The 14,410-nt window shown below is 37.3% G+C and overlaps 3 protein-coding genes across 4 annotated transcripts; 1 reads left to right on the top strand and 2 right to left on the bottom strand.

The window, feature by feature from the left end:
- Nucleotides 1-979: 979 nt before the first annotated feature.
- Nucleotides 980-2,412, bottom strand: LOC117961128 (ecto-ADP-ribosyltransferase 5-like). Its single transcript, XM_034899542.1, has 3 exons — nucleotides 2,302-2,412; nucleotides 1,961-2,045; nucleotides 980-1,882 (listed from the first exon to the last, which is right to left on the bottom strand). The coding sequence occupies exons 2-3, from the start codon at nucleotides 2,024-2,026 to the stop codon at nucleotides 1,124-1,126; spliced, it is 825 nt and encodes a 274-aa protein (XP_034755433.1). The 5' UTR covers nucleotides 2,027-2,045; nucleotides 2,302-2,412; the 3' UTR covers nucleotides 980-1,123.
- A 1,908-nt stretch (nucleotides 2,413-4,320) lies between these two features.
- On the bottom strand, nucleotides 4,321-6,699 carry LOC117961106 (ecto-ADP-ribosyltransferase 4-like). The gene is made up of 3 exons (XM_034899510.1): nucleotides 6,465-6,699; nucleotides 5,542-5,681; nucleotides 4,321-5,404 (listed from the first exon to the last, which is right to left on the bottom strand). The coding sequence occupies exons 1-3, from the start codon at nucleotides 6,499-6,501 to the stop codon at nucleotides 4,523-4,525; spliced, it is 1,059 nt and encodes a 352-aa protein (XP_034755401.1). The 5' UTR covers nucleotides 6,502-6,699; the 3' UTR covers nucleotides 4,321-4,522.
- On the top strand, nucleotides 5,311-8,872 carry LOC117961117 (T-cell ecto-ADP-ribosyltransferase 2-like). Of its 2 annotated transcripts, XM_034899521.1 has the most exons (4): nucleotides 5,311-5,382; nucleotides 6,481-6,570; nucleotides 7,261-7,405; nucleotides 7,658-8,872. In XM_034899521.1, exons 2-4 carry the CDS (start codon nucleotides 6,518-6,520, stop codon nucleotides 8,510-8,512), a joined length of 1,053 nt encoding a protein of 350 aa, XP_034755412.1. In that variant the 5' UTR covers nucleotides 5,311-5,382; nucleotides 6,481-6,517; the 3' UTR covers nucleotides 8,513-8,872. The 2 variants fall into 2 exon arrangements, with proteins under 2 accessions (XP_034755412.1, XP_034755420.1); XM_034899529.1 differs by lacking the exons at nucleotides 5,311-5,382; nucleotides 6,481-6,570 and adding an exon at nucleotides 6,790-6,980.
- The last annotated feature ends 5,538 nt before the right edge of the window (nucleotides 8,873-14,410 follow it).

Here is a 14,410-nt window from a genome sequence, read left to right as displayed (position 1 = left end):
CATGAATGTTTTAAAGCATGAGCTTTCAAATGAGTCTGAGTATTTATTTTAATTGTACTAAGTTTCTATTGTGATTGAGAGCTATGTCACAGAGGTGTCGCCTTTGTCTTGCATTAAAAAAAAGAGGGAAAAAAAATGAAGCGTGTCATAACTGACTTTGGTTTTGTATAATTCCTAATCCACAGTCTGACAATTAGTAAAGCATAAAAATAACCATAAAATAAGGAAATTGATGCTAACTTGCTTTCAGACATACAAATGTTATACAGAGAGTTTTATATGGTATAGCGTCAAATGGGGAAACAGTTAAATTTATTTCACAAAGTTACTCTTTCAGTAAATAAGATTGTAATTGTCAGTTTAAATCATTTGAATTTCAGTGAAGGTTTGTTTATCAGGGATGAAAGAGATCAGCCGGTTACTGGAGACTTTTAACATTTTTGCTTGCTTCCTTCATTAAATTCTGTCATCTCCCTTCCCCAAAACTGAAAGCAGGTTTAGTAGCTCCCACACTTTTTGATCAGGGCTAGAAATCACAAGAACAGAATCTCAAGTGAAAAACAAAAACTACATAAACTTACACTTCATGCACTAAGACTTGTGATTTGTGTGACAAATAATTTGCCTGAGCGCATGCATCCCCAGGTTTGGCTCATGTCTACTGTCACCTACTTTAGGCCTTTCTAAAAACAGATGGAAGCGCTATTGAACGACACATTCAAGTCATTAGACTTATTAGAGTGTATGTCTTATTATAAGCATGCAACAAAATTATTTACAATTTGTGAAACAAGGGCACTGTAAAACACTTGAAATAATATTAATGCATTTATTTAAGTGCAGATGACACGGATAATACTGTACAACAGAACGCAGCAATCTACATACATCTTCCGCAACCACTTCACATCTGACTATTTGGCTTTTAAAGTTTTAGTTTTGCAAATATTTAAATACTGGGTTTTCCCAAGTGTATATTAAGAGGCTAGCACAATGACTCATTTTATTTAAAATTATAGCCACATGCATTTTGAAAATAATGTAAAATTCACCAGTCTGGTGCAGCCTAATATTATGTTGCATGTTCTGTAATCACCACAGTATGTGTGTGAGACTACTCATTTCAGAAAAGTGCACAATTCAAATTTGAAAGTGTTTTTCCTACACTTTTCAGTCTATAGACCACCTCACATGGAAGACTTTTCTGGTTGGATCTAGTCTCAATCTTTATGACTTTAAAGACCTCATAAGGAGGAATTAGGGCTTCCCGCTCTGATTCACCGAGCTTAGAGTACAGAGAGATGTCTGCTCCAGAGCACGTCACTATCTTAAAGCATGATTTGGCTCCAAATCTTTCAACGCTGGGGTACCAACCCATTGAGCTGGAAGTAAACGAGCCAAAGCGAATCACCTTGTTGAGAACATCTTGGCTAAAGTAGCCGTTGACTCTGCGGTAGCCAGTGAGACATCTTTCCTTTTCAGGTTTGCGAGCGTTAAGAGTTTGGAGCGCGTTGGTCAGGAAAAAGTGAAGTGTGTGATATCTAAATGTTGTCTTGTACTTAGATTTCTGTGTTCGAACTGCATCATTGAAATCAAGGTATATTTTTGGCTTGTCAAGGGTATAAACATAAATAGCCATAATCTGTTCTTTTCCCAAAGATGTGGAAGGTCGCTTTCCCTTTTTACGCTTCCATTTTTTGTTGTAGTATTTTTCTGCTTCGATCCATGCCTGGGTGAAATTTTTGTCCCATTTTTTCTCATTCACCAGGTACTCCTTCATAACTCTGTACTCCATCTTGTCTTTGCAACCAGTGTACATGTCATCAACAGCATTTGGAGCTAAATCAAGTGGAACACGACTTTTCCCGAGTCCTGCAGAGATCTAAAAAAATGAAATAAAAATAAAAGATTAGAGAAATACAAATCTTATCTTAAAGCTGCCACCCAGCTTACACACTACCTTTGCAATTCCTATGGAGACTGCATATGTCATTAGAACTGCTGCCCAAGCTGCCATCATGGTCATCTTTCACCAGCATTCAAACCTGCACACAAAAAACACTTCTTTCAGAGCACACAATGGTATTTGCTGTGTAAATGCATGTCTTATGATATGTCTTATTTGAATCTAAAGCTTCCTTAACCTTGCAGAGTCATGTTGATTTCTTGAATGTATAAATATTGATATAAAACTTTGGCTACGCTGAAATAAGCCTTTGAGTGGACTCCTTAATACCAGTTGTGAATGTAAATCATCTATGTGAAGATATCAACAGAAGAAATGAAGAAAATTTCACTTACCACAGTTCAGTTCTCACGTGGTGTAGCACCACTTTGGGGACTTGTGGGTTATTAGTTAAGATGAGCTCCTGCTTGTCTTACACCAGCTGCAGACTATTCCAATCAGGGGTGCTACCTTCATGGAGACTACACAGTCAAGGCGTTGCCTTTTAATTGAGTGAATAATATGGGTGGGTCTCTGCATCTGGGAATGCAGTTTTACCTAAGACCATAGCCTAGACACAAATACCTTGGAGTGTTTCAATTAATTGTAAGTAACTCTCAAATTATTGTTGTAGGAACAGGTGTAATGCATTTTTTTTCATTGATTTGTACAGTAGTCCAATATGTTGTGGTACACATGGTCAAGGTATTTAAGTAGAGAGGCAGTGCAAGACACTGGATGAACAGTAGAGGGTACTATTGAGATACATGTAGACAGAGTCTATGTAGTGTATGGTGTGTTTATTAAAACTGCTCTGTTGATCATTTACAAAAAATAAAAATAGCACAAAATGTTGTTCATTAATAACTTTCATTAACATATTTTTGTATATTATGAATACAACATTACCAGATTATGAAGAAGAAGTCAAATACTTTATGGAAAATTACATATTACACACAGGCCCAAAATACACACACACATGCACAAACGGGACAAATACATGCATTGATGGAGAGATGGCAGAGCAAGGGGGCTGCCAATGAAGGCGCCATGAGCTGTTTGGGGTTTTGGTGCCATGCTCATGTTACCTTCAGTGAACCAAAACAAATCATAGTTCTTCAACAAATCAGCAAACACACAAAGTCACTGTACAGTACATGGAGCAATGTGGAGCAACACAAAATGATTTATCCTTAATAACTCATAGCACCAAGATCACAAAAAGGCGTAAATGCAACTCTTCAGGAATACCTTCATAACCGCCCTACTTTTTTAATAGCACTCAAAAGGACCTCCGCCCTCACTGTAAATAAAACTCTACATAAGGTTCTGTGTTGTAATCTAGTTTTGAACAAAGTTTCTAAGTGTTGGCTCATTCTAAATCTCCTCCTTCCATTGATTTTTATTTTCCCTACTTAAGTAGTTTTTGTTTGACTATATAACTTTCACTGCACATTACTCCTCAATATAAGAAACTGTGTTAAATAATCCAATTAAATTACCTTTTTACGTTTCCTTTTTAGGTTATATTTCAGAACCACACGTAACCACAATCCTTTTCAGATACTTTTCAATAAAGAGAAAAACACTTTGTTTTCTGTGTCGGAAATTACTTTCCAGTTCTGACAGAAAATGGTCCCAATAAAACATAGATTTAGGGTTTTAACAGTCAACTTTCATTAACTTCATTTATTATACAGGAAAGTTAAAAGTAACGTTAAGTTAAAATATAAACGAGCCTGGCTCAGTTTAAAAACTGGTTTCCAGCAGGTTCCTGTTCTGCAGAAACATAGAACATTAAACATAGTTACGGCACATGTGTACAAAAACATTTGTACATTGCATTGGCATGGGCTAGACAAACACAGACAACTAAAACAAACAATACAGAAAGTGCCATTAAGACTTGGACCATACAGGAACAATCAATATGTGCAAGTGTAACTGTTGAGAAGGAACAGTTTGAATGCCTTTTTGAAAACTGTGATGTACAGTAGTGTTCTGATGTGATAGGGAATGTCATTCCAAATTTTGGTGTATGTATGCAAAAAGGATTTCTGACCATAGATGATCTTGAATGGGACGACTCTCACAGTTGTGTGATGGGAGAAGTGCAAGTGTTGTATTGCTATTTTGAATCTGAAAATAAAATGGAACAGCGTGGCTGTTTATAGAGTTCTGGTAAGCCGGAGCGTGAGTGCAATTGGAAGAAAGTAGGACACACAATTGCATGTAGGTAGGTTTCAGAACTTTGAAATGTGTCAAGCTGCAAATTTAAACAATCAAGCTGAGATTGGTCAAAAAATTTTAGGTGGGATTTTTATTTACTCCTACTGGTTCCATTAGCTAAGTTAAGATATAAGTTGTTATCAGGCAAATTGTCTCATATGTATGTCAATTATCAACAGGATAAGAATGTGTGAGTTGTTTGGCATTGATTGTGCGCATTATGGCCTCTGAAAACTAAGCTAACAAAACCTTTTTTATTTCCTCATATTTTTAAAAAGCATGACATATGAATTATCTCAATGACAAAAGTTTTCATTAACACAACATCACCCCTCAGTGACTACCTCACATCACCAGAATAATCATCAGCACCAGCAGAGCACCCAGCACTGCAGCCACAAAACGCTTCTCCCCGCATTTAACAAGGATTGAAGAAATTAAAATCAACAGCATTATGCATGTTAACATCATCCCTACACTGCTTGTGGGACAGTGTGTTAAAACGACTTCAAAATAGGTTTTCATTTGCCTTTGATTCAATTTACAATTTAAATCTCTCCTTGGTATTTTGGTGCTCTGTAGCTTGTAGACCACACTGCACCATGGGTCATTTGTGAGGACATGAGTGATTTTGAAGACCTCATAGGGAGGAATAAGCACCTGTCCCATTTGGTTTGTGGCAGAGTAATGTGTTATATCAGCACCAAAGCATGAGTTGATCTCAAAACAAGACACATTACCATTCAAATCAAATGACTTCTTGCTTGAAGCTACCCAGGTGAAAGCACCAAAACGCATGTTTGTGTTGATGACATTGTGGTCAAACTGTTTCCGTGTCCTGTGATAGGTGATTCTGCATGATGTCTGATTGTGACGCAGAACTTGAATGGCATCAGTCAGGTAGAAGTAGAAATAGTGGAACTTAAATCCGTATGTGTTGTACTTGTGTTTCCCTGTTTTCACTGCTTGGTCGAAATCTTGTTGGATGTGTTTCATCTTTGAGTACATGTACATAACTATAGCATGCTCTTCTTTCAGGTGTTTGTGCACAGGTTTCTTTGCACCACCTTCAGTTAAAGCCCAGGCCAAACTGAAGTTTCTGTTAAAGTTCCACTCATACACGCCAAACAAGTCGATCACAGAGGCTGTTTCAGACCGGCAACCATCATACATGTCATCAATGGAATCTGTTGCCATGTTCAGAGGTAAAACACCAGTCTTAGTTTTCTGCAGTGACAGGTAAGAAACCGTTACAGTGAGCAAAATCAACAATTACAGAAGGTTTTAGAATATTCCCTGCAAATTTGTCAAAACAAGTCAATTTTGCATGATTTTTCAGGTAAAAGAAAGAACCTTGATCCCACCTCAGTAGGTTTCTGAGGCCACCAGAGTAGTAGAAATGGGTCATGATACAAAAGAAGCGCCACTGCCAACAACACACAAAGGGTTGCACAGTTTCTCATTGACTTCAGCTCACACACTGGTCCTTTGCCAATCTTCATATCTGAATGAAAAGAAAAATACATCTTAGAACTAAAAATGGTTCTTAAAACCAATGAAAATGTGTGAAAATAAGTGCAGTGCCAGACAGATAGAAATCAGGGAAGTCTGTCTTCTTCTTCTGACAATCATGATCTTACTCTTTTTAGCATTGTATTTCATGTCAAAATCAACACCATACTGTTGCACACTCTCAAAAGCTGTTGGAGACCAGCACTATGTGGGCCAAAGATGACCAAATCATCTGCGTACATAAGGGGATTAGTTAGTCCCCCCTAAAAGTCACCAACCCTACAGCCTGTACCACATGCATTTAAAATCAAAGACTACTCATTCGTATACATATTAAAAAGAAGAGGAGACAGAATTCCTCCCTGGCAAACACCATTGATCACTGGGAAGGGAACAGATGTTACGTTCCCCCATCTCACTCTCATCGTCTGATGCAAGTACCACCACAACAAGATTCTAATCATAAAACCAGGGACCCCAATTTTAAACAATTTTAAAAATTATTTCTCGTGATTAACACGATCCAATGCTTAAGAAGCAACAATGAAGCACAATAACATACATTAAGATTAAGAAGATACCAGTATATCTGTTTTATTGTTGTATTTGCACATTGACTCAGTTTGTATGCTTAAATCTGCAAATTAAAGTACAAGCCTAGTGGCTGATATGTAAGAGGACAACCCACATGATGTTTCCTTGTAGCATTATCCATTAATAAACATCCTTCTATTCTACACTAACAATATTTGACATCTGATTGTTTTTGGCTTACCTTTCCCCCCCTCAAGTGCTTTCAACAGCAGTAGCATATTCCTTTGAAAGAGTATGGATGCATTGTTGTTTGCCAGCAAAGAAGTTCCGGCTCACAGGACTTACAGGTGGGACCACACAGCACAGACATTCTTCTACACCTTTGTTCAAAGGCTCCAGAGCATATATGGATCTCATGTTTAACAGTTATACTAGTGTTTGATGAGAAACTTAACAAAAAAACTTTCTACATTTACACTTTTTCTTTTCCTAGTTTGCAACATGTTCTCATGTTATGTGTAATTATGTATTTGTCAAGTGTAAATGAAACTGCTTGCATCGCCTAAGGGAGTTCCCACGTGTTGTAACACTAGGAAATCCTGTTTGGCAGCTTGCTCAATGCATAACCGACAAAGGTGAAGTATGTGGTCTGGTTGCAAAACCCCACAAGTGGAGACTAAAACAGAGCTATCACTCTGAAAACGGTTGACAGCCCACATAAAAGACAAAACTTCAACATAGTGCTGCTCAGGATATGGTGAGTTAAAAAAAAAAAAAACATTTTAAGATATTTACTAGTTACAAAATGTAATGTGCTTGGAGGTACACAAACTGGCATTATAGTTTACAATGCATCTGGTAACTGGTGTTCTTTATGCCATCACACACCTATAGCGTTCAACCTGTGCATGCTCATATTTTTAATATATTATTGCCCTAATCCAGGCAATGTAGAGATTTCCCTCCTTAATTCTAGGAATGACAACAAGAAAAATATTTCACATGGAACTAAGATCTCAGCTTTTCTTGTTTTCCAGGTGCACTATGCCTACCTGGGACAGGCAAACATGTCAGAGAAAAACTGTATCTGCATGTGCTGCTACTTCTCTTGTTGTTTTGGTGGGACTGCTGATGTTTGTTATCACATATCTGACACTAAGATGGCAGGATGTTATTAAAGAGGTATTTATAACTCTTATTATTTAACCCTATATATTCAACATCAATCAATCTAGATGACTTAAAATAAAAGGCGTTTCTCCGATCACAAATAATCATACTTGCATTTTTAAGTATGGACCTTTACAGTTGTTAATTGTTAGTGTTTTTTGAGGACTACGCAAAAGAGGTTCCTGCTCACAGTAATACTGTTTTTTTTGTGTGTATCTCCATCTAATGGATTAATTCTGAACAACATGTTTCTTCTCATTTCAGCATTCAATGCAAGATCTGACACATGACCTGAATGACGACATGTATGACGAATGCAGATCCAAAGCTACAGTTGTGACTGATGAAGCCATGATGCAGGAATGGGACACCAGTATAAACTTTAGTCAACCTTGGGGCAACGCAGAGAAAAAAGCTAGAGAGTCTGCACACAAGTACATGGAGAAACACCATTCGGTGGCCTTATACCTGTACACAAATAATATGCTGCAGCCTGTCAAGCAAAACATTGAGAATTCAGAAAGAGGTAGAAAACAAACAAAAAAGACATTTGAGCCCCACTCCCTTTACCTTTTTCTTAGCGAAGCCATTCAGATTCTGAAGCACAGTCAAATGACATGTCTTCAGACAAATTACAGAACAGAGACACTTTTACATCTAAACATCTCTAACAAACTGATTCGGTTCCACACCTTCACATTAGGTTCTGACGGTTGGAACTTTACAAGAAATGCTACATGTTTTGAAGTATACACATGTTTTGGTGCTGACATAACACTTTATTCAGCCCTGAAACTAAACCGACAGGTGCTGATTCCTCCCTATGAGGTTTTCAAAGTCACAGACACAGAGACAAACGCACAGAGGTGTAAAGTCGTCTTCAGGCTGAAGAGCAACCTGAACTGCGTTTATGATAGAGAAAGCAACACGTTGCATCCAATATCTGCATTACCAGTGGATGGATTTTGGCTAATTTTTGCCATCACTTGTATGATTATTGTATCTCTTTTGTTACCCTTTGTCATTGTGAAGGTTTTAGAAAACCATAAGAAAACTGCTGTTTACAGTGTCTCAACTTTGCGTGACAGCGCTTACTACCCGCCAAGAGTTATCTTTTAAAATCAATTTTTCATTTTAAATGAAGATGGTCCTATGAGGAATTGGCAGCAATCCAGTGAGGCCACAAGTAAGTGGCAAGTAAGACAAGTGTTTTAAAACTTTATGCATTGAAAACAAGGACGATATGGTTATAGCGCTTTTTCCCCTAATATATTGTATTCTTCCATTGTATACATTTAGGAAGCTTTCATAATTGTAATTATTATTATTATGTAATAATTACAACTGATGTTTTTCCATATTCAGACTTACTTGTCATGCTGTAATAAAGTGCTCTGTTACTCCACTCATAACGGCTGCAGGGTTCAAGCCTGTTGCAACTCACATAGCAGCAATTTTGGGTGCAGTCTGAGGAATGAAAAAAATATTTTACCCCACTACATTAATCAGACAGCTTTAGTTAATACTACCTTTACATATTAAGATTTTTGCACACAAAACACAGATAGCTTTTTCTAAAATAGGATGTTTTATCATAAATTAAACTACCCAACAATACATTGGCCTACACTTACAGCTGACATGATTTGACAATTAAACTCAGAACTGTTTTGATCATTTCCAGCTTCTAAAGTTTTCTGCATTGATTACTTTTACTTTTAATACGTACATTTCCCTTATGATACTTTATATACTTTTACTTAAGACACATTTTCAATGCAGGACTTTTACTTGCAAACAGAGTATTTTTATAATTTATTATAAGTAGTTTTACTTAAGTAAAGGATCTGAATACTTTTTCCACCACTGATCAAAACACAAAAATAAGATCTTATATTTTCTACTTTGAAGGAAGCCATATTTGTACAGTAGTTGTCACTTTGCTGATTGGCAGCTGAGTCTCACATCTTGTATACTAGAACGCCCTTGAAAGTTCCATAGAAATTCTAAAAACAGTCATAGCAAAAATGCACGTTTGTCTGTCTTAATTACAAGGCAAGGCTGCAACAGCGAAAACATCATCTGGTTTATTGTTTGCAATAGGATTACGGGCAAACAGTACTTACAATCCCAGCTGGAATTCAACAACAGTCAAACTGTTGTTATTCTAATTGTTTAATTCTCTTACTTTTCTTTTTGTCCTCCACAGTCTGTGGGAAGTGGTAACTTCCTGGTGACATTCAGGGGAGTTCCAGCAGGTGACTTTGTGCTTCACCTGAGAGACTGTGAGTCTCAGTGATGCAGTTATTCTCTTTGGTTTGGCATTTATAAAAGAATAATAAGATAAGAGATAAGCAACCTTTATTGTCATTAAATCTATGTACAGTGCAGCACACACTGTAGTACATAGAGGAAAATGAAAGAAAATGATGCAAAACAAAAGAATCAACAAACCTAGGTCCAAACATTAAGGTACAAAACAAGATGTAAGGTACAGACAGAAGGTGAAACAAGGTACAAACCTATAGTGTGGTTAAAGAAAAATATGACATGTGCATGTAGAGCATAATGTAGCTGTCAGATTGACAAGACTAAGAGTCTTCAGCCAGTGGTTTTGAGATATATCTTCATTATGCCAACATCCATACATACATACATTTTTTCACCAAATTTCAAATTAATCTAATGGTTGGCATGGATATTTACTTATGGGATATTTTAAGATTATTGTTGGTTGATTAGAAATACAAAGGCAAAGCTGACCAAACACAGGGTTGCATTACCAAAACATAATGACTCAAGCATGTTTTGGTCTGCCATTGTTTCTCTATGCTCACTATACCTTCAAGGCCCAACACATAGGAAATCCTTTTCATCATGTTACTTGTAATTTAGTGTCATTTTCTTTCCTCTGTGCTTCTTCCCACTCAAGGCAACCATGATGCATCCATAGGAATACAAAAAGATATGTATGACAGTGGATCTCTCTTTACTTCCCCTCACTTTTTCACAACACCAACATAGAAACAGGCCTTACCATCTCCATTCCTTTCCCAGTCCCCACAACCACCAACAGAGTTTTAACGACTCTGCAACCGGAACATTCACAGTGCGAGCCAACAATGATCGCAGCTATACTTCGACTTCACCCAGCCGGGTCACTGTAGTGGCGGGCAGTGGAGGCAAGGCCAATGGCACCGTGACCTTACCAGCACCAGCCAGTGCTGCATCAGGAACAGACTTAAACCTTACCATGGAGGCAGTGAATGCAGCTGCCACTGACATCAACTACACTGGACTCAGGTTGTCTGTGGTTGCCAAGGTAGGAAGATGTAACTTTTGTATCAAAGATGGATGTGGAATAAAAGAAATCAGGATAAAATGGTGGTTTGGTGATAATTAAGAGCCAGATGAAAGTTTGGTGGCAAGCAGTCCTGCATCTGCAACATTTTCCAACAAAACCATATCACTGTTAAATCACTTATGACTAAATAGCATCAAATAAATAATATGTAATATTTTCCAACCGCAAACAAATGGGATCAATGGAGAGATGTATGGTAGTCATTTCCCATGTGTGTGTCAATTTTGGCATTATTACTTTCTGTCTTTGGCCATTTATTTACTTTGATGGTGACAGTGGCTGGAGCAGGGGCTGAGAACATTCCAGTGGCACATTACAGCACCTCCTGCTGTTCACAGAAGGTAGAGCTGGCTGCTGTGGACAGAGTAGGAAATGTGGGGACATGTGTCGGCCAGGCTAGAGAATCTACTACGGCTGCTCCTACAACTAGAGCTGCAGTTAACACAACATCCACTGGAGGGCACACTTCCATCATGTCACACTCTCTCTGGATCAGTGGTGGTTTCTGTTCTTTGGAAGTAAAAGGGATAAATGGAAATGACACTGTCAAAGTGAAGTTTTAGCACAAATCAAGTGTCCCCTCAGCCATTTATAGTTCTGATGTGTTTTTCACGTGTTTAAAATACCACTGCTTAAAAAAAAAAAAAATTCTTTCCATTAAATGAAATCATATTTTCTGACATCTATAATTAATATTAATTTATTGACATACAAATAATATTCCATTTCATTTTATCGTTTTAGTTTATTCTATTTTGCGGTTTTGTGTTTAGGAGACATGAAATAAATGAAGCGCCATTGATTTATTTTGATTCCTGATGGTGTGTAGATTTGCTGCAAGTCAATTGCTGCATATCATAGCTGAGTGGTGATGCTAATGTAGAAGTGCCTGAAGCTGCCATTACTGCAATGGCTGCTAGATACCAGTCTAAAGTCAATGACAAACTCTCTTACAACTCTTACAAATAATGAGTGTTTCTACATGTAGTTTTATGGTTTCAATAGTTAGTTGCATCTGTTCTGTGTATCACTGTTCTCTGTATCACCCAAGTTCAAGCTCTAAGTACTTGTTCCACCATTTATTGTATGTATGATTTCTTCTGAAGACCACCATCAGCTGGTGGTAACAAAGGCAAATTTAAGGTTGCACCAGGGCCCGTGCAGTAAGATCATGTTTACTTGCGAGATGTTGGGTTTTCATGGACAAAACAGATAAGAGGTATTGTGAAACATGCATGCTGAACATAAAGAAAAATAAAACTGTTGCAATAGCTAGTAAAGTTTATTTGTCTATTTCAGAAAAGTAAATCAATAATTACAGCAAAGAACCAACTGAAGCTCAAAGGGACGTAAAATATAACAAATACAATAATAGTTGAAGTGGAAGAAATACAAACGAGTTCCAGCAATCAAAAACGTACGCCACTTGTGGGTCCTGTTTCACAAAGCAGGATTAATGTAGAAAGCTGGATAAGCCAGAACTACACAAAATGTCCAACACAGAACGGCTCCGTACACCACATCCCTCGGTGATCCTGTTTGGTGAGACAGGTCCCAGTTATCAGGAGACAGCACAACAGCCTGGCCAAATGCAAACTGTATTGGGGGAGGGGAGGAGGAGCAAAAAGCTTGGTCCTTTTATCCAAAGTATTAATGAGAAACTAATTTAGATTTTCCTTCAAACAATACAGCAACCACAAATTCAAAGTACAGCAGGTTTACTGAAGAAACAACAGAAAAGCCAATAACCTCAATTATAATGGCAAGGAAAAGTCAAAGCAGACACCCTACTAAAAAGAAAAGCAATTTGTTTACAAATAATTTTGCCCTGCAAGGTCATGAAAAAGCAACTGGGAGTCCAAAGTGTACCACTATAATGAGTAACCTTGAAGCTCGATTGAGAGGAGTAAACTTAGAGGAATTTAGGATCCTCAAAAGATAACTTCATAGATAAAGACATATATTAATACAAACCTTTCAATCAGGTCTGTGGAGCAGTCACCCTCATAGCACAAACACTAAAGAATATCCTTCTCTGTCTATTTAAAATCTTTGAGCACATTCATGTTACATTCGTAATGCAACTTGGAACAGATTAAATGTAAGAAACCTATATAAGTCATTAACAATAGTATTTACAATAACTAATATGTTACTCTTTTAAACAGAGCAGAGCTTAATGTTACACAATTGGATATTATTTTGCATTATGTTTTAATAACCCATGGTAGATGAAACATATCCCTGGATCTCTGTGTTCCTGACAAGAGAGATGGGCAATACCAGAGTTGTAAGTATGGATAATCTATACATAATAGATCAATACAGAGGGCCAATAACTGGTATATATAGTTGTATCCTCAAAATGCAAAAAGACAAAAGCTACAGTTACGGATAAATAGCTACAATTTTTGTTTTTAAAGAAAGCAATCGAAACAGTACATAATATCAACAATATTTTATGACAAAACCACTGAGGACTCCCGCCTTGAACTCCTCTCTTTTAAGTCACTATGTGGTTTCATAGGACTTTGGTCCAACAAACCTCACAAAACTGTTTTGTAACACATTTCTTCATTGACAACTGAGGTGTCAAAGACTGGAAAGTGCCCAGTAAAGTGCACAGTAAAGTAAGAAGTAATTGGTAAGAATAAGGGAATAAAAATATTCTAATTACCTGAAATATAATAACAAGAAAGCCCTGATACTTCTAAGTTTGATGCTATTGATTTCATCTGATTATCTAGTAGTTTGGCTTGTGTGTTAGGGCCGTAGCCAATTTATTTTCTTGGTAATATGCATAATTTTAGACAACAACAAAAAAAGAAAACAGGCAAAGAAATGGTGATAATACAATAGTTGCATGCAGAGGCACTGAGTTGAAAGAGTTTGTAGGTCTATATTCTCTGAGCATGCTTCATTTCACTCAAAATCTGCTTTTACTACTATGCAAAATTAGTACAGAGCTTCCAAAGTTGGCATTCACTATTATCCCCTTTCAGCATCACCAAATATACTGTACCAGTCCATTAATTTACAGTATATACATGCTTCACATAATATGTACAGTGTATGTAATAAGTCTATGCACGCCTGTTAAAATGCCAGGTTTTTGTGATGTCAAAAAGTAGATAAAGATAAATCATGTCAGAACTTTTTCCAACTTTACTGTGACCTATAACGTGAAAAATTCAATTGAAAAATCAAACTGAACTCTTTGAGGGGGGGAAATAAAAACGGTTGGTTGCATATGGGCACACACCCTTAAACTAACACTTTGTTGAAGCCTCTTTTGATTTTATTACAGCACTCTTTTGGGGTAAGAGTTTATTAGCATGGCACATCTTGACGTAGCAATATTTTCCCACTCTTCTTTGCAAAAGTGCTCCAAATCATCTGGCATATTGCAAAAACATCTCCTGTGCACAGCCTTCTTACGATCACCACACAGATGTTCAATTGGATTCAGGTCTGGGCTCTGGCTGGGCCATTCCAAAATGTTAATCTTCTTTTGGTGAAGCTATGCTTTTGTGGATTTGGATCCACATCCATTTGGATTCATCTTCAGCTTTTGGTATTTGGAACTGTTCATAGTTCCCTCCACCCTGACTAAGGCCCCGGTTCTAACGGGGGGGGAAAAAAACAGCCCAAAG

Source organism: Etheostoma cragini, chromosome 2 (genome assembly GCF_013103735.1).
Source record: "Etheostoma cragini isolate CJK2018 chromosome 2, CSU_Ecrag_1.0, whole genome shotgun sequence".
NCBI classification, from domain to species: domain Eukaryota; kingdom Metazoa; phylum Chordata; class Actinopteri; order Perciformes; family Percidae; genus Etheostoma; species Etheostoma cragini.
This window is presented reverse-complemented; position numbering and strand designations above follow the sequence as displayed.

Excerpts from the sequence above, each read along its gene's own strand:
- LOC117961106 (XM_034899510.1), bottom strand. The coding sequence starts at position 6,501 with ATGCTACTGCTGTTGAAAGCACTTGAGGGGGGGAAAG. Across the intron at positions 5,682-6,464 it reads AGCACTTGAGGGGGGGAAAG|ATATGAAGATTGGCAAAGGA; the intron begins GTAAGCCAAAAA and ends CTTTTCATTCAG. Across the intron at positions 5,405-5,541 it reads GGCCTCAGAAACCTACTGAG|AAAACTAAGACTGGTGTTTT; the intron begins GTGGGATCAAGG and ends CTGTCACTGCAG.
- LOC117961117 (XM_034899521.1), top strand. The coding sequence starts at position 6,518 with ATGGATGCATTGTTGTTTGCCAGCAAAGAAGTTCCGGCTCACAGGACT. Across the intron at positions 6,571-7,260 it reads CCGGCTCACAGGACTTACAG|GTGCACTATGCCTACCTGGG; the intron begins GTGGGACCACAC and ends CTTGTTTTCCAG. Across the intron at positions 7,406-7,657 it reads GGCAGGATGTTATTAAAGAG|CATTCAATGCAAGATCTGAC; the intron begins GTATTTATAACT and ends TTCTCATTTCAG.
- LOC117961128 (XM_034899542.1), bottom strand. The coding sequence starts at position 2,026 with ATGACCATGATGGCAGCTTGGGCAGCAGTTCTAATGACATATGCAGTC. Across the intron at positions 1,883-1,960 it reads TCTCCATAGGAATTGCAAAG|ATCTCTGCAGGACTCGGGAA; the intron begins GTAGTGTGTAAG and ends TCATTTTTTTAG.